The 23,507-nt window shown below is 38.9% G+C and overlaps 10 protein-coding genes across 10 annotated transcripts; 9 read left to right on the top strand and 1 right to left on the bottom strand.

Moving 5' to 3' along the window:
• Window positions 1-68: 68 nt before the first annotated feature.
• Window positions 69-3,587, top strand: C5L36_0B04240 (uncharacterized protein; the record flags this gene model as incomplete). The annotated part of the gene is made up of 1 exon (XM_029464791.1): window positions 69-3,587. One exon carries the CDS (start codon window positions 69-71, stop codon window positions 3,585-3,587), a length of 3,519 nt encoding a protein of 1,172 aa, XP_029320650.1.
• Window positions 3,588-3,896: 309 nt separating this feature from the next.
• Window positions 3,897-6,869, top strand: C5L36_0B04250 (uncharacterized protein; the record flags this gene model as incomplete). The annotated part of the gene is made up of 1 exon (XM_029464792.1): window positions 3,897-6,869. The coding sequence occupies one exon, from the start codon at window positions 3,897-3,899 to the stop codon at window positions 6,867-6,869; it is 2,973 nt and encodes a 990-aa protein (XP_029320651.1).
• A 400-nt stretch (window positions 6,870-7,269) lies between these two features.
• C5L36_0B04260 (uncharacterized protein) lies at window positions 7,270-10,581 on the top strand (the record flags this gene model as incomplete). Its single annotated transcript, XM_029464793.1, has 1 exon — window positions 7,270-10,581. The coding sequence occupies one exon, from the start codon at window positions 7,270-7,272 to the stop codon at window positions 10,579-10,581; it is 3,312 nt and encodes a 1,103-aa protein (XP_029320652.1).
• A 417-nt stretch (window positions 10,582-10,998) lies between these two features.
• On the top strand, window positions 10,999-12,039 carry C5L36_0B04270 (uncharacterized protein; the record flags this gene model as incomplete). Its single annotated transcript, XM_029464794.1, has 1 exon — window positions 10,999-12,039. One exon carries the CDS (start codon window positions 10,999-11,001, stop codon window positions 12,037-12,039), a length of 1,041 nt encoding a protein of 346 aa, XP_029320653.1.
• A 197-nt stretch (window positions 12,040-12,236) lies between these two features.
• Window positions 12,237-12,614, bottom strand: C5L36_0B04280 (uncharacterized protein; the record flags this gene model as incomplete). Its single annotated transcript, XM_029464795.1, has 1 exon — window positions 12,237-12,614. The coding sequence occupies one exon, from the start codon at window positions 12,612-12,614 to the stop codon at window positions 12,237-12,239; it is 378 nt and encodes a 125-aa protein (XP_029320654.1).
• A 1,269-nt stretch (window positions 12,615-13,883) lies between these two features.
• On the top strand, window positions 13,884-15,449 carry C5L36_0B04290 (uncharacterized protein; the record flags this gene model as incomplete). Its single annotated transcript, XM_029464796.1, has 1 exon — window positions 13,884-15,449. The coding sequence occupies one exon, from the start codon at window positions 13,884-13,886 to the stop codon at window positions 15,447-15,449; it is 1,566 nt and encodes a 521-aa protein (XP_029320655.1).
• Window positions 15,450-15,749: 300 nt separating this feature from the next.
• Window positions 15,750-16,478, top strand: C5L36_0B04300 (uncharacterized protein; the record flags this gene model as incomplete). The annotated part of the gene is made up of 1 exon (XM_029464797.1): window positions 15,750-16,478. The coding sequence occupies one exon, from the start codon at window positions 15,750-15,752 to the stop codon at window positions 16,476-16,478; it is 729 nt and encodes a 242-aa protein (XP_029320656.1).
• A 193-nt stretch (window positions 16,479-16,671) lies between these two features.
• Window positions 16,672-18,720, top strand: C5L36_0B04310 (uncharacterized protein; the record flags this gene model as incomplete). The annotated part of the gene is made up of 1 exon (XM_029464798.1): window positions 16,672-18,720. The coding sequence occupies one exon, from the start codon at window positions 16,672-16,674 to the stop codon at window positions 18,718-18,720; it is 2,049 nt and encodes a 682-aa protein (XP_029320657.1).
• A 419-nt stretch (window positions 18,721-19,139) lies between these two features.
• Window positions 19,140-22,880, top strand: C5L36_0B04320 (uncharacterized protein; the record flags this gene model as incomplete). Its single annotated transcript, XM_029464799.1, has 1 exon — window positions 19,140-22,880. The coding sequence occupies one exon, from the start codon at window positions 19,140-19,142 to the stop codon at window positions 22,878-22,880; it is 3,741 nt and encodes a 1,246-aa protein (XP_029320658.1).
• A 160-nt stretch (window positions 22,881-23,040) lies between these two features.
• Window positions 23,041-23,436, top strand: C5L36_0B04330 (uncharacterized protein; the record flags this gene model as incomplete). The annotated part of the gene is made up of 1 exon (XM_029464800.1): window positions 23,041-23,436. The coding sequence occupies one exon, from the start codon at window positions 23,041-23,043 to the stop codon at window positions 23,434-23,436; it is 396 nt and encodes a 131-aa protein (XP_029320659.1).
• Window positions 23,437-23,507: the final 71 nt, after the last annotated feature.

Genomic DNA, 23,507 nt, shown 5'->3' on the forward strand with positions numbered 1-23,507 from the left:
CGTCCAAGTTCCTTCGAGACTACTTCAATCACCCAATAAAGAACAATTCCCCTTTGGTTCTTTTTTCAATGGAGGAAATTACATTTTTAGCCCCCGCAATGGTACGAGCTTTGCTTGTACCTGTTGCTGAATTTGACCAAACTAAATTTAGAAATGTCGTTGAAGTGCTGAAACGAGTAAAGGATGTTAGAGCTCTGGATTTGGTACATAGTCCAGGAAAATTTAATCCACAGGCATATCCACAGGGCCACGTATATTATAATTTTATTACCAGAGATGATGATGCTGATTCTTTGTTTTTACACGATTTTGAACCATTTAGGAAGACCGCTGTTGTTATTGGGTTACTCGGATGGTCTAAAGAAGTAACTGAAGAAATCATCAGATTGAAAAAGAATCAATTGCAGAGGAAATATCCCGCCCCTATCGCTAATATAATTATGATTTTTGGTTGCCCTATTGCTTTTGAGTCTAAGATTAGTGATGTATTTTGTGTCGATGAGAACTTGTCTAATATTGAGACACGAATCTGTGATGCCACATCGAGATTTCTGTGTAAATTTTCAGTCTATGCTTCTGCATATGAACACACTACGTTAAGATCACCTGGAAATCTTACTGGGGTAGTTTTGAAGCAGAGGAAAAGACTATCAAGTTCTTTTGAAATGAACCCAGAAAGATCAAAACAAATGGTTACAAGGGGAAGAAGACTAAAATTGAACGCCAATTTTTATTTGATGGCTGGTAACTTAAAAGCTTCATTAAATGATTTTTCTGAAGCAATTTTTAACTTGAAAGCAGCTAACGACTATTTATGGCTGGCCTCTGCATTGGACGGATTGGCTGTATGTATCTTTTTACTGTCATCACTCGGCGTGCCATATAGACTTCCCCAATTTCTAAATTCTCTGATAAATTCAGGAAAGAACGTCAAAAGTATGCTCAGGTCTCCTTCCACAACACCAAGGCCATCTTTTCAACTGAGTGATATTTCGACAAGTTTCAGTTCTTTTAACGAATCAGATGGTGAACTGAATGTCATGCCATTCGATGTTGTCGAAGAAACTATCATCAATTGTGGACATTTGAGCTCTTATTATTATGAATATGCTAAAACAGAACAAACAGAAAATGTGCCAGCTATTGTTTCGTCTGAAAGCTTAATCAGATATGCTTTGTTGATGGTTTTGGTTGACCTAAATGGTAAATATGATATGAGTTTGGTCAACGAAATTGTGCAGGGCAAGTCCTTACATGAGGGAAGGTACATTTCTGAGAATTTTAATATGGAGTTTTTCAATTTTATATGCTTCCATGTTTTAAACACCGATTTTGAGAAACTGCCCGTGAACTCACAACTACGTATCTACCAAACATTGGCCTTTCTTTTTTCTAAGGCTAAAATGAAAATGAAGAAAGCTTTAATGGTATATAATTTTTTGGATTTGATAAATGCTTCCGAGCAACAATTATTCTCAAGCATTAGCGGTTATGAGAGATTAGACTTAATGTTGAGAGATTTCTGCGAAACCTATGATATTTTCATTGACAGACCTGAAGATATTATTCGGCCGAATTACATACAGAAAGACCTGTTACTTCATATACTAAAACTATGCGAAAGAGTAGGTTATCGTGGAGGCTATGTCATATATGGACTTTTTATTTTGACCAATTTCAAGCAGATACTTGGATCCTCTCAGCAAGTTGAAATCTATGACAAAATAAAACGTTTTAGCTCTTTTGTCAAGGTTGGTGCTAGATGTTGGAACGATGATTTTCTTGTTGGGATAGACTTCGAAGCTGTATCTGGGAAACTAGTTGAGGGTGAAGAAAGCACAGTCAAAATTCACATACGAAATCCTTATGCGTTTGAGCTTGATATTAAAGAATTAAGTCTTTCAACAAAAGACAACTTTTCGTTTAAACTCTTGTCACCAGACAAAAAATCAATTAACGATTTTAAAGATTCATATAAAATCGTTTTGAAGCCATATTCAGAAATTCTGGTTTCATTGTCAATAATTCCAGAAAACAACGGAACCTTTGCTGTGGACGGGATAATTGCTTCAATAGGTATTTGCGATAAACGGAAATATTCAGTGAGAGTTGAAGACATGTCTGCATTTCCTCCAAAACTAAAAAAATCTGTACACTGTTGCGAGACAGAAACTAAATTTAGAGAATGGAGAATCCAAGTTGTTCACAAACAACCGCTTCTGAAAATAGTCGAAGTGAAACTAAGAGATAAGTGGCTCATGTTGCTTGACGGAGAAAGGAAACAGTTTAGCGTCATATTGAAAAATACAACAACCTCAGATATCAATCACTTGGTTTCTATGTTTAGAGATTCTACTACAGACATATTAAATGCTGAGTTGAATAACAAGGCACTGCGACCTAACGAAATATACGAGATTGAATATCAAATATATAAGAAGAAACCATTTAAAATCTTGAATAAGAATGATCTTGTGAAAATCAAAGGAAATCAAACATTCAAACTTGATCTTGAAATTGTTGGGAAGCTTGACGTGAAAGAGGCAAATCTAGTTCTTGAATATTCCTATCAAAAAAATACCATTGCAGAATATATAAGGAGCCTATCAATTCCAGTGAGTTTAACAGTATATCCAAGTGTAGAACTTGCCGGCTGTGATATTATTCCACTAACTTCCAATACCAGTATTGGGGATATGGAAAGCAAAACTTGCTGGCAATTTTTGAAAGAAGTAAGTGAGGAGCATCACAACCTTGCCGATTTTTGTTTGATTGCATTGGACTTCGTCAATATGTGGTCAGAAGAAATGGAGATAGTGATACAGTACAGGATGGATGGCTCGAGTGGTGCTAAGGAACCTCGTATGTTTATCACTTCCGAGCAGCTACAGACAAGAAAAAATGTTAGAATGTTTGTCCCTATAAAAAGAATGGACTTAGATGAGCAGCTCTTGGAACAGAAAATCCCAAGTCTGAGGAATAAACAATTTGTGGTTGATAAAAAAACACCGCTTGCTGAGCAGCATTTCATTAAGCATTCATTTTGGTACAAAGAGGAAATACTGAAGCATTTATCTGCTATTTGGAAAGTATCTTCCAGTGTTTCAAGCTCAATGTATCTAGGCAGGTCAGGAGAGATCAATATGAGAGGATTTAGGTTTTCTTCTAGAATGATTGAGAATATAAGAGTTGAAAAAGTGAAGTTGAAACTCAAGCTGCTAAATGACCAAGACATAGTGCAAGATTTAAATAATGTGTATTTGAACCAATTCTATACTGTCAGAATTGAAATTACAAATAGAAACAAATATCCCATTTTCGGAATGCTTAGACATATTCCTGTGTGTAAGGATCCACCCTACACGTATGAGAAGAAGGTACTTATAAATGGTGTATTGCAATTTAGCATTGGGAAACCTTTAGACTCCAACGAAACGATGATATTCGAATTGGGGATTGTGTTTATTGAGAAGGGAGATTATGAATGGGGCGCTCTGTTTGATGAAATGCCTGATTGGAAAGACGGTAACCTCACTATCAAGAAACAGCATTTGCAACGAGAGCAACTGAAATTCAAAGTTCAATAAACATATATATGTATGAACTTAGGCAAAATTACTGTGAAGCTACACTTATTGGGTTATTTGTACACATCACTCTTCTGTATACGTTCCTTTCATTCACGTATCCGAAATTTTTACAGTAGTGTGTAACTTTAATCAAAATTGTGCTTTATCCTCACTTGATTGTAGTCCCTTGTTGGTCACGTGTGTAAAAAAAAAACTCATTAATAGCACACAATCGAAGAGTTGAACATTTTGTGGGAAGACGATTATCCTTAGCAGTGCCTTTGATAAACAGCGGAGAATTGAACGATAGGCCTTCTCATTTTGAAAATGTCTGGATCTGTCATACGTGCAAGTGGATGGGCGGTAGACAACGAGGATCAGTATTTGGCGGTCAGCCCCAGTGGGGAGGCTGTGTACCTCTACCAAACGAGTAATAAATTCAATAAGGAAGAAGACAATATTGTCAAGCTCCACGAAAAAGCTGATTTTGAAAATATACAATGTATAAACTACTCTGGACTGACACCAGGGCTCACAGCTGTTGGTCAGCTCGATGGAAGATGTTTGTTATTTGATATCAGGTCTCCGGAGAATAAGTCTTTTGTTTTAAAGCCATTACAATCTAGGTCGTGCAATTCGGTCTCGTTCAATGAGAGAGGTCTTATTGCCATGGGATATGACAGGGGCAGACAGGATCACTCTATACATGTATGGGATATCGGTAGTTTACACAGAGGAGACTATGGTGGAAAAACAGCAAAGATATTCAATTGTATTAATAATGAGAGTATATCGTCTTTATCCTTCTGTCCTACCGAACCTAGGAATTTTGTTGCCGGAAGTTATAAATTATTAAGAGAATTCGACATTAGGAGTAACCAGCCTGTATATCAAATAGCAACTAGATGCACCTTGAATATCACCGTTAACCCGTTTTCTCCGTTTATGTTTGCCTCGAATAGTGAAGACGGTTCTCTTGCAATATGGGATCGTAGAAAGCTAACTGAATCTTTTCAAATTAATAGCACTTATCAAAGCTCCAGTGTCTCAAGTGAAGGACCTGCATTGCTGTTTAGTAAACTATTAAGCGATTATCAGAGAAGAACAAATGGATCGCCATATAGATTTTCGTCTGTTCAGACAGCTGAAATTGGTGCCTTATTTGATGGCGGATATGTCAGAAGATGGAAAATCGGTTATGTACCTCCGCTGGAGCATGAACTAGCTCAATATGAACACATGGTAAAGGCAAATAAAGTCGAGAATCCTACTTTTGTTCCCAAAGTTCCTAAGCCATCTGGTTCTATGTTTATTTCGAAAGTACATGACACAAAAACCAAGTATGAAAGGGTTATTTCGTTTGATTATGCACCATCAAAGGATGCAGAATACGGAATTGATCTTGTATGTATGAGACAGTCGGGTAGTATATACAGAATGAAAGTGATTGATAGTCAAAATAGTCTTACATTCAACTCCTTCAACGATATAACTTTTTGCGGTCCTGACGGTGTGTGCAGCAAGATTGTGAATGGGGGATTTGGGGAAGGACCCCATATTGTTGATCAAAAGACAGGAAATCTGACTATTCGTGACGACAGCGGTAACTTCGAGGAAGACAATGATCACATGGGCAATAAGAGGGCATCGGATACAGGGGAGAAGAAAGATATCGATATTTTTGTTGGCGATAGTGATAGTGCATGCCCAATTTACGAGTCCTTACTTGTGAATGATATTTGTTCGACCATCCGAAAGAGAGCCACCAAAGGATATGGTGTCAATGCTAATGTTAACATGGAGATTCTAGATTCAATGAATACCTATGAGACACAACTACATTTAAAAAATGCTTGGAAATGGATTGATATTTCTTACAACTTGATAAGTGCTGGAAAGATGCACTATGCCGATTTTGATTTTGGATATCTCGGAGTGTTGGGAATTTGGAATATGAATAAAGATTTTATGAATTTTAACAGATATTCAGGTTTCGACAATATAACAGAGAAGGATGTCACCAGTGCTGCCAGGGGGATTGTGGAAAGACGCGCTCGTGAATGTAGCTTGCTGGCAAAACCTGTAATTGGGTTTACAGGTAAAAATCATAAGGAAGTCCAAAGAAGATTAGCAATGTATGTCATTGGTTGGGATTTTGGTGTCAGAGAATTGGAAGATAAGTATTCCAACCTAATTCGAGATGGTAACTATGAACGTGCTGCTGGCTGGGCGATCTTTCACGGTGATATTGATCGAGCAATTAGAATTTTGAGTGATTCTAATAATGAAAACTACAAAATTATGTCTACAGCTATTGCAGCGTATACTGCCTTCAAGGACACAAATGTGAATAACACATGGAAAGACAGATGTAGACAGTTGGCGTCTGATTTAGCAGATCCTTATTTGAGGATTATATTTGCCTATATTGCTGATGGTAATTGGTGGGATGTATTAGATGAAACCGCATTACCGCTTAGAGAACGATTAGGCGTTGCACTGAGATTCTTACCTGATTCTGAACTAGATGTCTATTTGAACAGGTTGGCTGACACTGTCATAGAGAGAGGTGATATTGAAGGAATCCTATTAACAGGTATAACAATGAAGGGAATCAATTTATTGCAATCATTTGTGGATAGAACCAGTGATATTCAAAGCGCATGTTTGATTGCATCATTTGCAAGCCCCAAGTATTTTGTAGATAAAAGGGTAGATATGTGGGTAGAAAGTTACCGGATCCTATTGAATAGTTGGTCTTTATTCTCTGCCAGAGCTAAATTTGATATTGCCAGAACGAAGTTGTCTAAAAGGATGAATGAACCTGCAAAGGCAGTTCCAAGACAGCTCTACCTTGAGTGTGTAAATTGTCACAATTCAATCACAGAAAGAAACCCACCGGCAGTAGATGTAAACATGAACAATTCATACGGAGTATCAACAAAAGCTGGTAGCTCATTCCGTGGAGGCGCTATCAATCATTCATGCCAGCACTGTGGTTATCCCCTACCGAGATGTGCTATTTGTTTAATCACACAAGGGGTTCCTGTGCCTAAAGAGGTCATGAATCTGCATCAAAATGGAAACGAAGCTAAACTAGATAGAACTTTTGATAGACATGCATCTCAAATCGAGGAAAACGAAAGGGCTGATCTACAACATGAGCTACAGTTCAAAGAATGGTTTAGTTTTTGCCTTTCGTGCAACCATTGTATGCATGCCGGTCACGCTGAGGAGTGGTTCTCAAAACATTATGTTTGTCCAGTTCCAGATTGTAACTGTAAGTGTAATAGTCGTTAGGTCCCAGTGTATTTATATCTATGGCACAGGAGTACTTTGGTTTTAAATAAACTTTATACAATAGGGAGCGTAGATGAGGATGAAAAAAATATCACGTGCGGCAAAGAACTAATTGTTGCGAGCGAGGGATGGTTGTGTACATTTGTCGTCGATCTTAAACTGAGTCTGCTCAGCCAAGAGAAATAAGGCTTTGGAGAAATGCAGTAAGAGCTCTTTGACGGAAGGGATCAGATACAGTGGGAGAGAATTGTCTTTTTTGTGTTGGAACACCAATAGGTCAACAAACGGACGTTCTAGTACCTTCTCTTTTCTTTGATACTTTAGTTTATTTTTAGAATATTTTGTTTTATTGAGTATAGAATTAGTTCAGATAAGAATATTGATCGATTAAAATTTCATCATGTCTCAACCATTAGATACAGAAAAAGTCAACGATATTTTAAGGAAAATAGACAGGGAGAGGAAGCTCGCAGAGGGTGCTTCTCATTTAAGGAAAAAAACGAACAATCCTTCTGTCATTCAGAAATGTAATACTCAAGTTAGAGAGGCACAAAAAAATATTGAATATTTAGAGTCTATTTTGAGGAAACTCCAAATATCTTCTGCAAATGAAAGGTCTGCATCGAACTCTCCTACGAAAAATACAGGGCCTTTGGATTCAGAAAAAGATAAACAAAATCATCCATACAATACGGCTAGACAGAGACCATTATTTACAGCTCTAGATTTGTTGAAGTATGACTGTCCTTCTTTGGGTCATAAGATCCAATATATGATGCAACTACTAGAATTCAAAATCCAGGTAGAAACTCAATATAGAGAGGCGAACGAAAAGATGTATAACCTTTACCAAGTTGATGGTGATAGGTCAAGCATTGCACTAGCGCAACGAGGTAGATCTGAGAGCGATAGAAAACTACAATTGATGAAAAGAGCTTTAAAGGAGTACCAATCAATGTATATTGATTTAGATGATATCTCACGTGAAAATGCAATGATTAATACATTGAGAAAAAACCCATTGTCTGGTATTTTGACAATACAGATCAATTCAATCAGAGGTGTCGATCATATCCAATCTCCCATGTTTTCTAGAAATCCAGAGTGTTTTTTGAGTATCAAAATCGATGACAGTGAAAAAGCGAAAACACGAGGTTCTAGGAATGACAAATGGTCCGATTTTTTTGAAATCAAAGTTGAGCGGGCCAATGAATTAAGTATTACTATATATGATAAGGTTAATGACCAGAATGTTCCTGTTGGTTTATTTTGGCTATCCTTGTCAGATATTGCCGAAGAAATCCGTAGACAGAAAGTCAGGAAGGAGAGAGTTACAAGTGAGCAATGGATATCTACTGGGACCGTTGATGATGACATTCAAAGTGGTGCGAAGTCTTCAAATGCCACTTTGTTGGACTCTGTCCCTGATCTGTCGAACCAAGATCCTAAGTACAACCCTAATGTTCAATCTGCCTATTCTGACTCATCAACTACGTCTATCCCAATAAGATCGAATGGCTGGTTTTCTTTAGAACCATCGGGTGAGATTTATTTGACATTAGGATTTGTCAAAACTAACGAGAGTAAAACTAGGACAGATCATCACAACTTTGCCAGTGGCTTAGGTCGGCATGGTGCTATACGTCAACGTAAAGAGGAAACGATTGACGCACAAGGCCACAGATTTGTACAGAAAAATTTCTACAATATCATGTCATGTGCTGTTTGTAACGAATTTTTGAGATACAATGGTTACCAATGTGAGGATTGTTTGTTTTTGTGTCATCAGAAATGTATCAAAAACATTATTGCCAAATGTATATCGAAATCAAGCTCAGACATTAATTCTGTTGATACTAAATTGAACCACAAGATTCCTCATAGGTTTGTTCCTGTCACGAACCGTGGTGCTAAATGGTGTTGCCATTGTGGTTATATACTGCCATTTGGTAAAAAAAATGTTAGAAAGTGTGATGAATGTGGAATTATGTGTCATGCAAATTGTGTTCATTATGTACCGGACTTGTGTGGTATATCCCCTAAAACTATAGAATTAATCTTGGAAGCTTTGAGAGCTGGTCAACAAAAGTCAAAAAAGAAGGCTGCAGCTACAAAATCCTCTTCAAGCGTACCATTAGCTATCCAAAAGACCGGAGCGTCAGAGAAGACGTTGTTGCATTTGGGAAAGACAAATACTGATTTGTTGCTTCCTTCAAATGACCAGAACATAAGTGCCGAAGTAGGAAGGCTTGCAGCTGATATATATCCAGCAAAAGCAGTTAATAACAAGAGTATCGAAGAACAAAGAGAACAATCGCTATCCCCCCAACGTGTTGTTTCGAGACAAGAATCTTTATCTCCTCAACGTGTTGGGCAGACTTCTCAAGTACAATCTCCTGTCCGCGTGCAAACCAAACAAACACAAATAAACGATGACAATAATCGTGGATTACCAAAGTTACCCCTTGAAGGCAAACTTGAAGGAACCTACCATTCCGAGGATTTAAGAGTTAGCACAAATGACGGAACCCGAGATATACCTGAAGAATTTGAACATACTACCATCCAGATTGAGTATGAACAGTTACATGTAAAAGCACAGCAGCACCAACAAGAGCACCAACAAGAGCACCATAAACCTCCGCATCAAGCTCAACACCATGCACAACATCAGCATCATGGACAACGTCAAAAGCGTCGCCATCGCCGTAGATATGGTTTAGATGACTTCAAATTCTTATCTGTTTTGGGTAAAGGTAATTTTGGTAAGGTGATGTTGGCTGAATATGTTTCTAATAATCAGCTATGTGCTATTAAAGTCCTAAAAAAGAATTTTATTGTTGAAAATGACGAGGTAGAGAGTACGAAATCGGAGAAGCGTGTGTTTCTTGTTGCTAACAAATACAAACATCCTTTCATGCTGAGTTTATACCAAAGCTTCCAAACCGAGAATAGGATATATTTTGTTATGGAATATATTAGTGGTGGTGATTTGATGTGGCACGTTCAACAGAAACGATTTTCACTAAAAAGAGCACAATTCTATGCCAGTGAAATATTACTTGCCTTGAAGTTCTTACATGACCATGGTATTATTTACAGAGATTTGAAGCTTGATAATATCATGCTAACAGAGAGTGGTCATATCAAGCTAGCCGACTATGGATTATGTAAAGAAAATATGTGGTATGGTAAGACCACCCGAACTTTTTGTGGAACACCTGAATTAATGGCACCTGAAATTATATCAGGGGAGCAAACATATGATAAAGCTGTTGACTGGTGGGCGTTTGGTGTTCTCTTGTACCAAATGATTCTAACCAAGACACCATTCAAAGGTGATGATGAGGAAGAAGTTTTCAACGCAATTTTAACAGATGAGCCATTGTATCCAATAAATATGTCAAAGGAATCTGTTGATATAATCCAGAAACTTTTAACAAGAGATCCGAAGTTGAGGTTAGGGTCCAGTGAACGAGATGCCCTTGATATTATGGAGCATCCGTATTTTGCAGACGTTAATTTTGATGATGTTCTAGCACTAAAAATTAAACCTCCATACATACCACAAATCGATGACCCAAGAGAGGCACACTGTTTTGAAGAAGAGTTTACGTCTCAAGCTGCCAAATTAACTCCTGTGAATACCGTTTTATCGCCAAAAATTCAAGAAATGTTTAGAGGGTTTACATACTCAATCGATGACGAGTAAGTAGAAATGGAAGCGGATGGTCCTTGTGTTTTTTCTATGATCTCTTGCCTTCTCTTTGACAAAGTTGGTATACAAATATAAATCTATATATATAAATCATAAATAACGTGCCATAATTATTGGCCTACAGATGCCATGGAGGGGATGTTCCAGTCACTGTAATAAGAGTGAAGGCAGTTAAAAGCTTGGGTGTACTTACAACGAGCAATTGAAACAGAGGAAAAAAAAATAGTTCGAGCATGGGTATGGCCCGAGGATGATGACATTCGACAGAAATATTGGATGATCGAAACTATCGAATATCACGTCAAATGCATTTACTTGTTGTGTTTCTCTTAATTTATACGACTTCTTCCCCTGTTTCTATTTTTTCTTATAGTTCATTACTCGGCAATTTTGCAAGTAGACAAGTTAGACATGGTTGAAGTTAAGAGCATTGAAGAATTGAGTCAAATCAAACTTTTTGATTTGATTAGGGAAGTTTTCGATAAGGCATACGCCAATGGCGACTTAGTGTACAAGGAGCCAACCAACATTGAGCATTTCAAAGATCCGGAGAGTCAACTGCAGTATGAGATATCGATTCTTGAAGGATTAGACAAACGTCCGAACAACAGAGCCCGTGAACCTGGGGAAGAAGAGGATGTGACAAAGGAAGTCATTGAGAAGGTCCAAACAAAAGATCCATTTGCAACTCCCGAACCAGAATTGACAGTCATTGACTCGTTGCTCGACGATTATAGATTGATTCTAAACAAGTATCCAAACACCAAGTACCATTTTTTGTTAGTGACTAAGGACTTTGAGAAACAAGACAGTCTACTAAAGCCAATCGAACTGCAGATAATTCGTACCATTTTAGAGAACTTAAATGGGTCTGGCGATGGAGTGAAGTATTTTTCCTTCTTTAATAGTGGTCCAGAGAGTGGATATTCGCAGTTCCACAAACACGTCCAGTTTCTGAAACTACCTGAACATTTCATGCCATTCCAAGACAACATTATAAGCGGTGTCAACTATTTTTTACCAAAGGAGATTGTTCAAGAGCGCAGACCGTTATTTGCAAAGAAGGCAAGGTTCAAGCACTATATTTTGAAACTGAAGGAATACAACGAGGGTGAGGTTGATAGAGAGGAGGAGTTGGATTCGTTAGCGATGTTATACATGTATTTGATCAAGAGAAGTTTGAATATAAACAAGGAGTTTGAGATTGACAAGAGGGACTTCAGTTATAATTTGATGATGATGAATGACTGGATGATGATTGTTCCACGTAGAAGTGCCAAATATGAAGACATTTGGCAGAACTCACTAGGGTTTATGGGGCTGTTCTTCCTCAAGGACGAGGACCTCAAGGGCAAGGTTCAGCAAGTTGGAATTTCCAAGATTCTCGAGGAATGTGGTTTCCCAATGGAGGAAGACGAACACCAGATTGTCTATAACGAATACGGATACTAAGTCTGTCTCCATCTTACAGTGTACAGTTTAGTGAGTTTGTTTAATTTTTATAATAAATAGAATATAAAACGTGAAAAAAGGAGTTTGAGTGTGTCTTCAAGTGAATAGAGGTGCAGAGGAGGGGAGATATTGCGATAGCTATTCCACAGAATAAATAAGAATAATAAATGGAAGTCTTTTTCAACACGTTGTTAAGTTCAAGCAACGGTGGAGTTGTTCAAAGCTTCCTTTTCAGCGATTTCAGCTTCTGCCTCCAAGATGTAAGGGGTCAAGTAAGGAGTGTCATCCTTTGCTTGTAATGCCTTAGAATCTGGTAAAACGTCAATGGAGACAGCTAATTGATGAGCAGCAATGATTCTGTAGTTTCTAGCATAGGATTCTTCAGCAGGCAATCTAGAGATGGCCTTTTGCATTGCAGGGGTCTCCTCAATGAGTAAATCGTCCAATTTCAAACCCAAGTTTCTGTAGCCGGATAGGTTGGTGAAGACCTTAGCTGCTGGAACCATGAGTTGTCTCAAGAGGGGGTTCTTGAGGACAAATTCGGCTTGTTTCTTGACTAGAGTGACGGTGGACATTGGCAGTTGTGTTTTGTGCTTTATGCTTTGTGCTTGGTGGTGACGAAGTAGAGTAAAGGCTTTTTCTTGTCAACAGGTACTGACGAGTGTCTCTTGTATTCCCATTCAAGTTCCTCTAGCTAACAATCATGCCAGTGTTTCCAGCAGCGAGATTTTGCAAAACGGGGCAAGTTACAAAGGTTTAAAAAAAAAGAAAAAAAAAACTCTCAAATGCGAAATTCGAAAATATATTTTCCCCCCCCCTCCCCCCTCAGTGTATCTTCATCACCATTCCCACTTCACAGGCTCTGATTGGCCGAGAGAACAGCGCGCGTCGACCGACGCGCGCACGTGACCGACATAGAATAATTAATTCCAAGAAAGGGAAAAGATGCCAGACTTTATACAGGAAAACACCCGAAATGGAACAACCGTATTGGGAATGGAAGGGAAACGGTTTTGCTTTTGTATATTCCATGAGGGACATACCTTAAAGAAGAGATACATGGATGTCATTAAAAGTCATAGACGACAATGAGGTCAAATCAGAGGAAACGTACATTCTACAAACTATGAGGACAAACAAATTGGACTCACTTTGGAGATGTCTTGAAATGAAACCGGTACTGGTTGCTTAACCTTTTTGGTATATGGCGTTTAGTTGCATTCGGTACAATGTACATTGTCCATTCGTTTCCGCCCTCACTGAAACGCTAAACAGCTCTTAAATTTAACCATATGGAAAAAGCAAGAGAGTTTTGGTTATATCTCCTTCTATCCAATCTGCCCGCTTTCTTACAGCAAAGTGTGCATTATTTGCAAGACACACAAAACGCGTGGTTTCCCAATTGGGCGGCGCATAGCGTCTTTACGATCGCCAGAGATTGACAATTTCCCTTTTCAGAGAAGATAGTGTAACGCCAACAATTGCCAATTCAGGTGAAGTGCCCCAGGTGAACGCGTTTGACAATGGAAATAGGAGGTTCAACAAGTTGGAGCTGTCTTTCATGGTAGGCTTTTTTTTTTCCTAAAGACTATTTCCTCAAGTAGCACTTGTATAAATTGGTTGGGTTTTCCCCCCGTTGTTTTGGTTGTTCTTAGGGTTTGTTCTATTTGTTCTATTTGTATTGAACTTTAGTTTTCTATTCTATCCTTTTCCAATAACAAGCAATTGGTTCTTCGTTATTGGTTTTCATTCTTCGTTATTGATTTTCATTCTTTGTTGTTGGTTTTCACTCTCTCGTTGTTTCTCCTTCCCTCTTTACCAACCCCTTTCGACATAGACAAGGTATGAAGATTTCTCAGTTGTTGATCTCTCTTGCCCCTTTAGCTGGTTTAGCCGTTGCTAGCGATCCACCAAAATGTGACGCGGATAACAAATGTCCAGAAGAATATCCTTGTTGTTCCAATGATGGAGCTTGTGGTACTGGATCTTATTGCCTGGGTCCTTGTGATCCTCGTTATTCATTCAATTCTACCTCTTGTATGCCCGCTCCAATCTGTAAGGCCGGAACATTCACCCCTAGAAAGGATAACATGATTCTACAAACAGATTATCTCGGTAATATCACTGCCAACGATTTCCAATACTATGGTCAAGTTGAGGATAATGATGATTCAGTTATGATTAAAATGCCTAAAAAATCTACAGGTGGTGTCATTTCTTCCAATTTCTATATTTGGTATGGTAACGTTAAAATGAAATTTAAGACATCACATAATGCAGGTGTTGTCTCTGCTGCAATTTTATTCTCTCAAGTGGAAGATGAAATCGATTTCGAATGGGTCGGTAGTGAATTGGATACCACAGAAACTAACTTTTATTATGAAGGTATCTTGGATTATCATAATGGTAATAAGAGTTCCTCTGCTAACACTTATGAAGATTTCCATGTCTATGAAATCGACTGGACTCAAGATGAAATCAATTGGTTAATCGATGGCTCTGTTGTTAGAACCTTGAAGAAAGACGATACTTGGAATTCTACCAGTAACAAGTACGAATACCCTCAAACTCCTACTAGAGTTCAACTCTCAATCTGGCCTGGTGGTGCAGCAGATAGTCCAGAAGGTACCAGAGAATGGGCCGGTGGTTATATCGATTGGGACGCTTCTGATTTCTCAGATCCTGGTTACTTGTATGTTGCCGTTGATACTGTGGAAGTTACTTGTTACGACCCTCCATCCACTGCTCAAACTGAAGGTAACAAAAAGGTCTCCTACAGATACGATGGTAAAGGGTATGACGAAGAAAACGTTATTATCAGTGATAAAGGTACTGTCATCAAAGATTTAGGCCGTACTGGTTTCAATACAGGTGAAGATCAAAATGATAACAGTTCTTCAAAATCAAGTATCAAGTCTTCTTCCACTTCTAAATCAGCTTCAAGCTCTTCAAGCTCTCCTAGTTCATCAAGCTCAGCTTCAAAGTCTTCTAACTCCGCTTCTTCTACAGAGTCATCTAGCTCTTCAAAATCCTCAAAATCATCATCCAGTGCATCACCATCCTCTTCTTCATCATCCAGTGCATCACTATCCTCAAAATCATCATCCAGTGCATCACTGTCCTCTTCTTCATCATCCGAAACATCTGTTATAGAGTCTTCATCTTCAAGCTCCTCCGTAGAGTCTACTTCCTCATCCACTCCTGCTATTTCGTCAACTTTAACTCCTGCTGTAGAATCTACAGCATCATCAAGTACCGCTCATGGTTTTATCCAGGATACTAATACCCTGTCTGCGTCAGCTACCGCTAGTGTCTCTTCAATCGTATCTGTAACTCCATCAAAGGGCCATTTGAATAATGCCTCCTTGCTCGGTTTGCTCATAGCATTTGTTTCACACTTTGCATTTTGATTATTCTGCAACTAGTTACTCCCTAATTTTACCCCAGTTTACCTAAATAATTGACTTTTCTAACGTTTATAACACTATTTTAATATTCGGCTTTACAACGAGGCTGATCGCTCCTTGTGGAAACACTCCTAGTTCATGTTAGTCTTTGAAATTGACTCATCTTTGTTCGCACCTAAATAAGCCGTTGTGTAGATAAGAATCGAGAGGAAGCACGTTGAGTTGAACCAGTTGTTGACTCCCACCCTAAATTGTTAACCACCACTTCCCAAACACCGGCGGCTTGAACGGTCTAAATCATAAATGAGTGTCAGTGTCCAAATTTACAAATTCTCATCCCCACAAGTCGTTAATAACGAGTCTTTACTAACACGGGTTCTGAACAGAGGCTACGATTTACCAAGGTTCAAATATAATGTCATCACTACCCCAAGGATCAAGAACTCATTGGTGGAAGATTTGGGCGTAAGCCCCCTACAGGATAGCTATGTTTTCTTCTGTATTGCCAATGACGAACCTACAGAGGATAAACATATTGGCTGTGATGAACCACTCGATGATTACGAGCAAACCACCGAGAAGCTGAAGCTCCGTTACCCACACATTGCAGTAAATGACGTCCAAAGGTGCTACGACAATAGCGTTGACGAAACTCGATCTGATCTGCCACTGCCAAAGCCCCTAGAAGACAGATTGCTATCAATGGCTGCCTTAAAACCACATCACACAGAGTCTGGACAGGCATTTGAAGTGACTGGGTTTGTTTCGTTTTATAAAGGAGCCGGCTCGTTGGTTATAAGAGAAGCTGAGCAATTTGCCGCCAAGTTCCTGGGTGCCTCACAGATCTGGGTCACTGCCATCAAGGAACATCAATTACGAGAGATGTACGAGAAATGGGGGTACAATTTTGTCGAGCACATCTATGTACCGCTTGCATCAAACGGTGAGGTCGACAACTCAGGATCTTCCTTAGAGAATGACATTGGAGCAACCAGACCCTTCTATCTGGAAGTTATGATGAAGAGTGTCTAAACTGAATTACGTAATTATATATAGACAGTTTTTTTTCTTTTCTCCCCTCGATTTTTCTTTTCCCCCTCTAATTTTTTTTTTCCATCTCGAGGAAAAATTGGCCACGAATGGGTTCATGAAATGAGTAAGAGTTTGAGTTTGTCAGGGTTTACGAGATTGTCGTCATTGCCCGGTTTTCGAGTTCAAACAGTGTATGTTCTCTCGCCAGTCGTTACGTTTATTTTCATCGTCTGTTCAGAGATCTGCCAAAACTAAACTTAAACATAAAATGTCTGCAGCACAAGCTACCAATGCAGAGTTCTCCAGAGAGGCTCTTGAATCTGTTCTAAAACGTCGTTTCTTCTTTGCACCATCTTTTGAAATCTACGGTGGTGTCTCTGGTCTTTATGACTATGGTCCTCCAGGTTGTGCTTTACAAGCCAATATTGTCGATACATGGAGAAAGCACTTTGTTCTTGAGGAAGACATGCTTGAAGTTGATTGTACCATGCTTACCCCTCATGAAGTTTTGAAAACATCAGGCCATGTTGACAAATTTGCAGATTGGATGTGTAAAGATCCAAAGTCTGGTGAGATTTTCAGAGCAGATCATCTAGTCGAAGAAGTTATTGAAGCTAGACTCAAGGGTGACAAAGAAGCTAGAGGTATCAAAGTCGAAGAAGTCGAAGAGGAAGACGATCAGAAGAAGAAGAGAAAGAAGAAGGTCAAGGAAATCAAGGCCGTCAAGCTAGACGATGAAACCGTTGCTGAATTTGAAACTATTCTAGCTAAAATCGATGGTTTCTCTGGTCCAGAATTGGGGCAAATCATGATTAAATATAATATTGGCAACCCAGTCACAGGGGATCCATTAGAACAACCAGTTGAATTCAATTTGATGTTTGAAACTGCCATTGGACCATCTGGACAATTGAAGGGTTATCTGAGACCTGAAACTGCTCAAGGTCAATTCTTAAATTTCAACAAGTTATTAGATTTCAACAATGAAAGAATGCCATTTGCTTCTGCTTCGATTGGTAAGTCCTTCAGAAATGAAATTTCTCCAAGGTCCGGATTATTGAGAGTCAGAGAATTTTTGATGGCTGAGATTGAACATTTTGTTGATCCTGAAAATAAATCCCATGCTAATTTTGATTCGGTCAAGGATTTGGAAGTTTCCCTTTTATCAAAGGAAGTCCAACAAGCAGGTAAAACTGACATCTTGAAGATTACCATCGGTGAAGCTGTCAAACAAGGCATTATTGACAATGAAACTCTAGGTTACTTTGTTGGTAGAATCTACAAGTTCTTAGTCAAAATTGGTATCAATCCTGAGAAAATGAGATTCAGACAACACATGTCCAACGAAATGGCTCATTATGCACAAGATTGTTGGGATGCCGAATTACAAACATCCTACGGTTGGATTGAATGTGTTGGTTGTGCAGATAGATCTGCGTACGATCTATCTGTTCATGCAGCAAAGACGAAAGAAAAGTTGGCGGTCAGAGAGGCTTTGAAGGAACCAATTACCGTTGAAGAATTTGAATGTAATATCGAAAAGAAAAAGTTTGGTCCTTTATTCAGAAAAGATGCTCCAAAAGTGGAGGAATGGTTATCATCTAGAACTCAGTGTGATCTTGAAAACTTAGCCAAGGAATTGGAAACCAAACTAAAGATTACAACCAAGATCCCAGGTATTGATGCAGAAAATGTGGAAATTCCTGGTGAACTAGTCAAGATTGAAAAGAAGAGGAAGACAGTCCACATCAGAGAATATACTCCAAATGTTATCGAACCATCTTTTGGTATTGGTAGAATCATTTACTCTGTTTTTGAACACTGTTTCTGGACTAGACCAGAAGATTCAGCTAGAGCTGTTTTATCTTTCCCACCATTGGTTGCGCCAACTAAAGTTTTGGTCGTTCCATTGATGAACAATAAGGAGTTACAGGACGCTACGAAGGAGGTCAAGTCTGTCCTTAGAAAGGCTCAAATCCCATTCAAGGTTGATGATTCTGGTGCTTCCATCGGCAAGCGTTACGCCAGAAACGACGAGTTGGGTACTCCATTTGGTATTACGGTTGACTACGACACCATTGAGGATGGCTCTGTCACTTTGAGAGATAGAGATTCTACCTTGCAAGTCAGAGGTGCTCTCGCTGATGTTGTTGCTGCTGTGCAAAATATCACTTACAAGGGTATCTCCTGGGAGGAAGGTACTAAGAACTTGACCAAGTTTGAATCTAAGAGTGACGAATAGAATCTGTAGATACAATTACAAGTAAATAAAACTCTTGTGTAGAGAAACTTCGTCCCCTTTTTTTTTCTATTCTGCCAATATTAGTAGAAAAAAAAAGTAATACAAGTAATAGTGAACAATCGAAAACTTTATAAAACAAACTCAAAACTGACATGTGGGTGTACTCGGCGTTTTTTTTTTTTTTTTTTTTTTTTTACATTTAAAAATTGACACTTTTGGAAGCTTTTCCGTTTTCAGCATTTTCTCATTTTTTACAATTAAATCACTCTCACTCATTTTCTTTGAAAGGCCGTTGACACGAGGTACACATGTATATGCTGTTTGGAAAAAAGGAAACTCCATTCTCATATCTGCAAGCTTAGAATTGGTGTTTTACATCTTCCAAGCAAGAACTAAATCTCGATCAGTATATTGAATTAATGTCTTCTGACGGTGAAGAAGTTAATCTGCCCCGTTACAGAGGTACTCTGAACGTTGACGCTCTGGTAGCTGAAGGTTCAAATGAGAGTTTAAAGAAAATACAAACGACAAACAACGGGGAATCCTCAACTTTAAGCGATGGCCTGGGGATTGATCTCAATGTGCCTGAGAATAAGGAAAATGTGAACCCTGTGAACGCATGTGATACGTCCAACACCAGCTTTCAAAGTAACAATCCATTTAACAACACCAATACACATTCGAATTCTAGCGAAATTGAACTCATTACCCAGAAACTGTCGGAATTGAAGAGTGGAATTAAGGGATGGGATACTAGTGAAGAGGAAGTAGAGGAAGAGAACACAGCAAGTAAGGAGATCCCAGAAGGGGAATGTATGACTGAAAGCAACACATTAAATCCTTTCAAGCTGGATAAAGCAGTCTCTAAGCTTGCAGAAAGTAAACCACCGAATGCTGGCGCAATAGATACCCCCCAAAGCTTGACATCGACCCAGTTTCAGGCTATTGAAGAAATAACGAATTTTCATTTTTCAACGCCTAGGTTGTCGGAGTTGCATTCGGAAGCATTTGATCCTGTTCTTAAAGAAAACCAGGATTTCCCTATTTCTCCAATGATTGGCAGCTATGAAGGTTTGCAGTCCAATATGGAGAGTGATATGCAGCTCCTAACTTTGGATAGGCAGCTTTCGTTTAGAAAAAAAGAGGAAACAATTAAAGATAATGGAGCAGTTGCCAAATCTCTGGATCCTAAGAAAACTAGCGATTCCGTAAAATCACCAGAGGACCAGTCTTCTTTCAAAATTAGTGATTTAAATGTGAATCCTCCTATTAAGGAGCTTAAACCCCAATATCCAAAGCCTTTACAATCATCAACATCTTCTGACCATGATTTCAATTCAATAATTGACACATATGTACAGGAAACACCTACTATCACTAACAGTGCAACTCTAGCTTCGAGCAACCCCAAATATGGAGTGAAACCAAATGCAGAACACAATTCAGGAAGTAGTTCTGGTGTTTCACTAGATAAACAAAAGAGACCTGGGGGTCATCAAAGAACCAATTCTGTTCCTCATGAGATAAAGACTAGACAACTACCAACCACTATCAATACTGTAAAACAATTCTCAGAGAAAGAAAAAGAGAAAAAGAAGAGCAAACTATTTAATGGATTATCAAAAGCTTTTGGTTTGACTTCATCATCCAGATCATCATCTAGCATCAACATTTCTGCACCAAAGAATGTGATCCTTAAAACACATGTGAGTTATGATTCTGAGACACGTACATATAAAGATTTACCTGAAGCATGGGCCAGAGTCCTAACAGCTCAAGGTATTTCTGTTGCTGAACAACAAGCTAATCCTATTGAGGCGGAAGAGGTATTAAAGTTTTACTCCGAAGCGTATGCCGGTAATGAAGGCGATAAATTCATGGACGTTCATGACCGTATTTCTTCGTCTAGTTATTTTAATGACACTACAAACGATTACGCCAACAATACTTCCAATGAGACAGATAATTCTGCAACTTTTGCTCAGCACCATTCATCAACCAGCGATTCGTCATCGTCAAACTTCAATAATACTAATAACGTAAATCCAGGACAAAATGCAAACTCCGAGCAAACCTTTGGATTAAGTCAGTTTATTTCGAGTGGCTTTTCTGGCGATGCAGGTAAAGATGTTGAATACATTCCTCAAAGGCATGCACCACCACCTCCAAAATCACAATCTGCAAATACCACTCTTTTGAGCACGCCGATTGCTGGCGAATCACCTACGTTCTCCACCCCAAGTAGTAAGAGCATATCTATTTCAAGAAAGACATCATTGAAAAATGCCAGAAATATGTCTTCCCCAGGAAAAAATAAACAAAACATAACAAGTCCTACGAATTTAGGAACGAGAAGCTCACCAAGTTCTCCTTCAACGTCAATAATTGGATCTTTTTCTCGTCGGTTTGGCAGAAAGAAGTCTATTACCGAAGGAAGGCCCAAGATTGTCCATTTGACGGAAGGGATTAATACTCCGGGTGCACCGATCCAAATATCTTCACCAGCACAGGCAAACTTTACAGGCGTTCTACACAAAAGTGGTCAAGTGGTCCCACAAGCTTTGAATTCTTCTCAAACACTTCATGAGTCTAGAGAACTTCAACAGTCGCCAGCCCTTGGACCAGAGAGTTTCTTTGAACCAAGACGCCCACCACCTCCTTTACCTAAAGCAGGAGCCTCAATAGGTGTAAATACCCCCGAAGCGATAGAAAAGTCAAACGCATCAACCTCTACACTTAAATCACCTGTGGCACTGAGTGCGATGGAAGATGTAAAAAATGCAATTGAAGAAGAAGAAGAAGAAGTAAATGACTTTGTTTTGAAGCCGGTGAGTCCCTTAAATGATGAAAATTTATCATCCAAGGTAGAGCAGTCCTTACCACCAATTCCTAAGACTATTCCGATTGCAGAATTTGCAAACTCGGATGAAGAAGCACTTGATGAAAACACACAGGACCAAATGGAAGTACCTGTAGTGAAGGAGGTAGAAGTTCCTACAATTGAAGACAAGGAAACTGATACGAATTCAAGGCAGCACATTGATGATGAGGTTGTGGAGGGAACTTTGACCTCAACTAAACAAGCGGAACAGGTTACTCCTGTTCCTATACCAGAAGCGCCGCAAGTATCTGCACCGAAGAGGTCTTCAAGCAAGAAGAAGCTCTCTGAAGAGGAGCAAGAAAGACGCCGTGAACTGCGTCGTGCTAAGGACCTGAAATACATGAAAAAATTACGTGAAATTTGCTCAGATGACGATCCAAATAATAGATACCATGATTTGGTGAAAATTGGACAAGGTGCGTCAGGTGGTGTTTTCACTGCATTTGATGAACAGACTAAGCAATGCGTTGCAATCAAGCAGATGGAGCTTGAGAAACAACCAAAAAAAGAGTTGATTATCAACGAAATTTTAGTCATGAAAGGTTCAAAGCATGGTAACATTGTGAATTTCATTGAGTCTTATCTTCTTAAGAAGGACTTGTGGGTTGTGATGGAATATATGGAAGGGGGGTCGTTGACTGACATTGTAACACACAGCATTATGAATGAAGGTCAAATGGGTGCTGTTTGCCGTGAGACGTTGAAAGGTTTGAGATTTCTACATTCCAAGGGAATCATCCATCGTGATATTAAATCTGACAACATTTTGCTTTCGTTAAATGGTGATATAAAATTGACTGATTTTGGGTTTTGTGCTCAAATAAAGGACCATGCATCCAAACGTAATACTATGGTTGGTACACCATACTGGATGGCACCTGAGATTGTAAAGAAGAAGGCTTACGGACCAAAGGTTGACCTATGGTCATTAGGAATTATGACAATCGAAATGATTGAGGGTGAGCCACCATACTTGAATGAAACTCCATTAAGAGCGTTATTTCTGATCACCACTAATGGCAAACCAGAATTGAAGGATAGAGATGCACTGAGTGAAGATTTGCAAGACTTCTTGGATGCGTGTCTTGAGGTTAATCCAGAACACCGTGCAAATAGTGTTCAGCTACTAAATTCCAAGTTCATTCAAAATGCTTCTGATAATAAATCATTAGCGCCATTAGTTGAACTTGCGAGAGCGGAAAAAATGAAAGAACAGGAAAAGGATGAATTAGACTATGGCGACGATGGTGACAGCATCGTTGAATTTAATAGAACCTGATACTGGTGTATTTTGTAGCATATATAGAAAGACTATGATTTTTTTTTGAGAGTCAATGTAAGTGTTGCTCGCATGTAGCGAATCTGTGAAATGATGACTGTGGAAATATTAGAGAGTTATCTGAACGATTTCCAATGGGGCCATATCATTGCTTTTAAGGATGGAAAACAATGATATAAATGTAATTATGGCGAGCAAATTGTCACAAGGTGTTAAGTCAGTCAAGAGGAGGAGTAGAAAAGGGTGCTTGAGTTGCAAGAGAAGTAAGGTGAAATGTGACGAGCAACATCCAACTTGTGGAAGGTGTTTTCGTCGTGGAACTGAATGTGAATATCCTGTATCTACTCGTTCCACTCCGACAGAAACAACCGGAGATAGTTCAGTTGGTGTAGTTCTAAACCAGAAGTGTCGGGTCACTAAGGATATGGAACAAGAAGATGCAGGATTTGTGCCACACGTGAGGTCAAAAGCTGCAGAGTTTATTCGGTCACTTATAGATAAGAAAGGTTGTCCGGAGGTGAAAGATTTTTCACAAGTAATTAAAAGCATACACTAATGCCAGATTTTTATCAGGAATCATTTGTATAATAACACTGTACATTACAGCACTCTAATGAGAAATACATA

Source organism: Pichia kudriavzevii, chromosome 2 (assembly GCF_003054445.1).
Source record: "Pichia kudriavzevii chromosome 2, complete sequence".
Classification (NCBI taxonomy): domain Eukaryota; kingdom Fungi; phylum Ascomycota; class Pichiomycetes; order Pichiales; family Pichiaceae; genus Pichia; species Pichia kudriavzevii.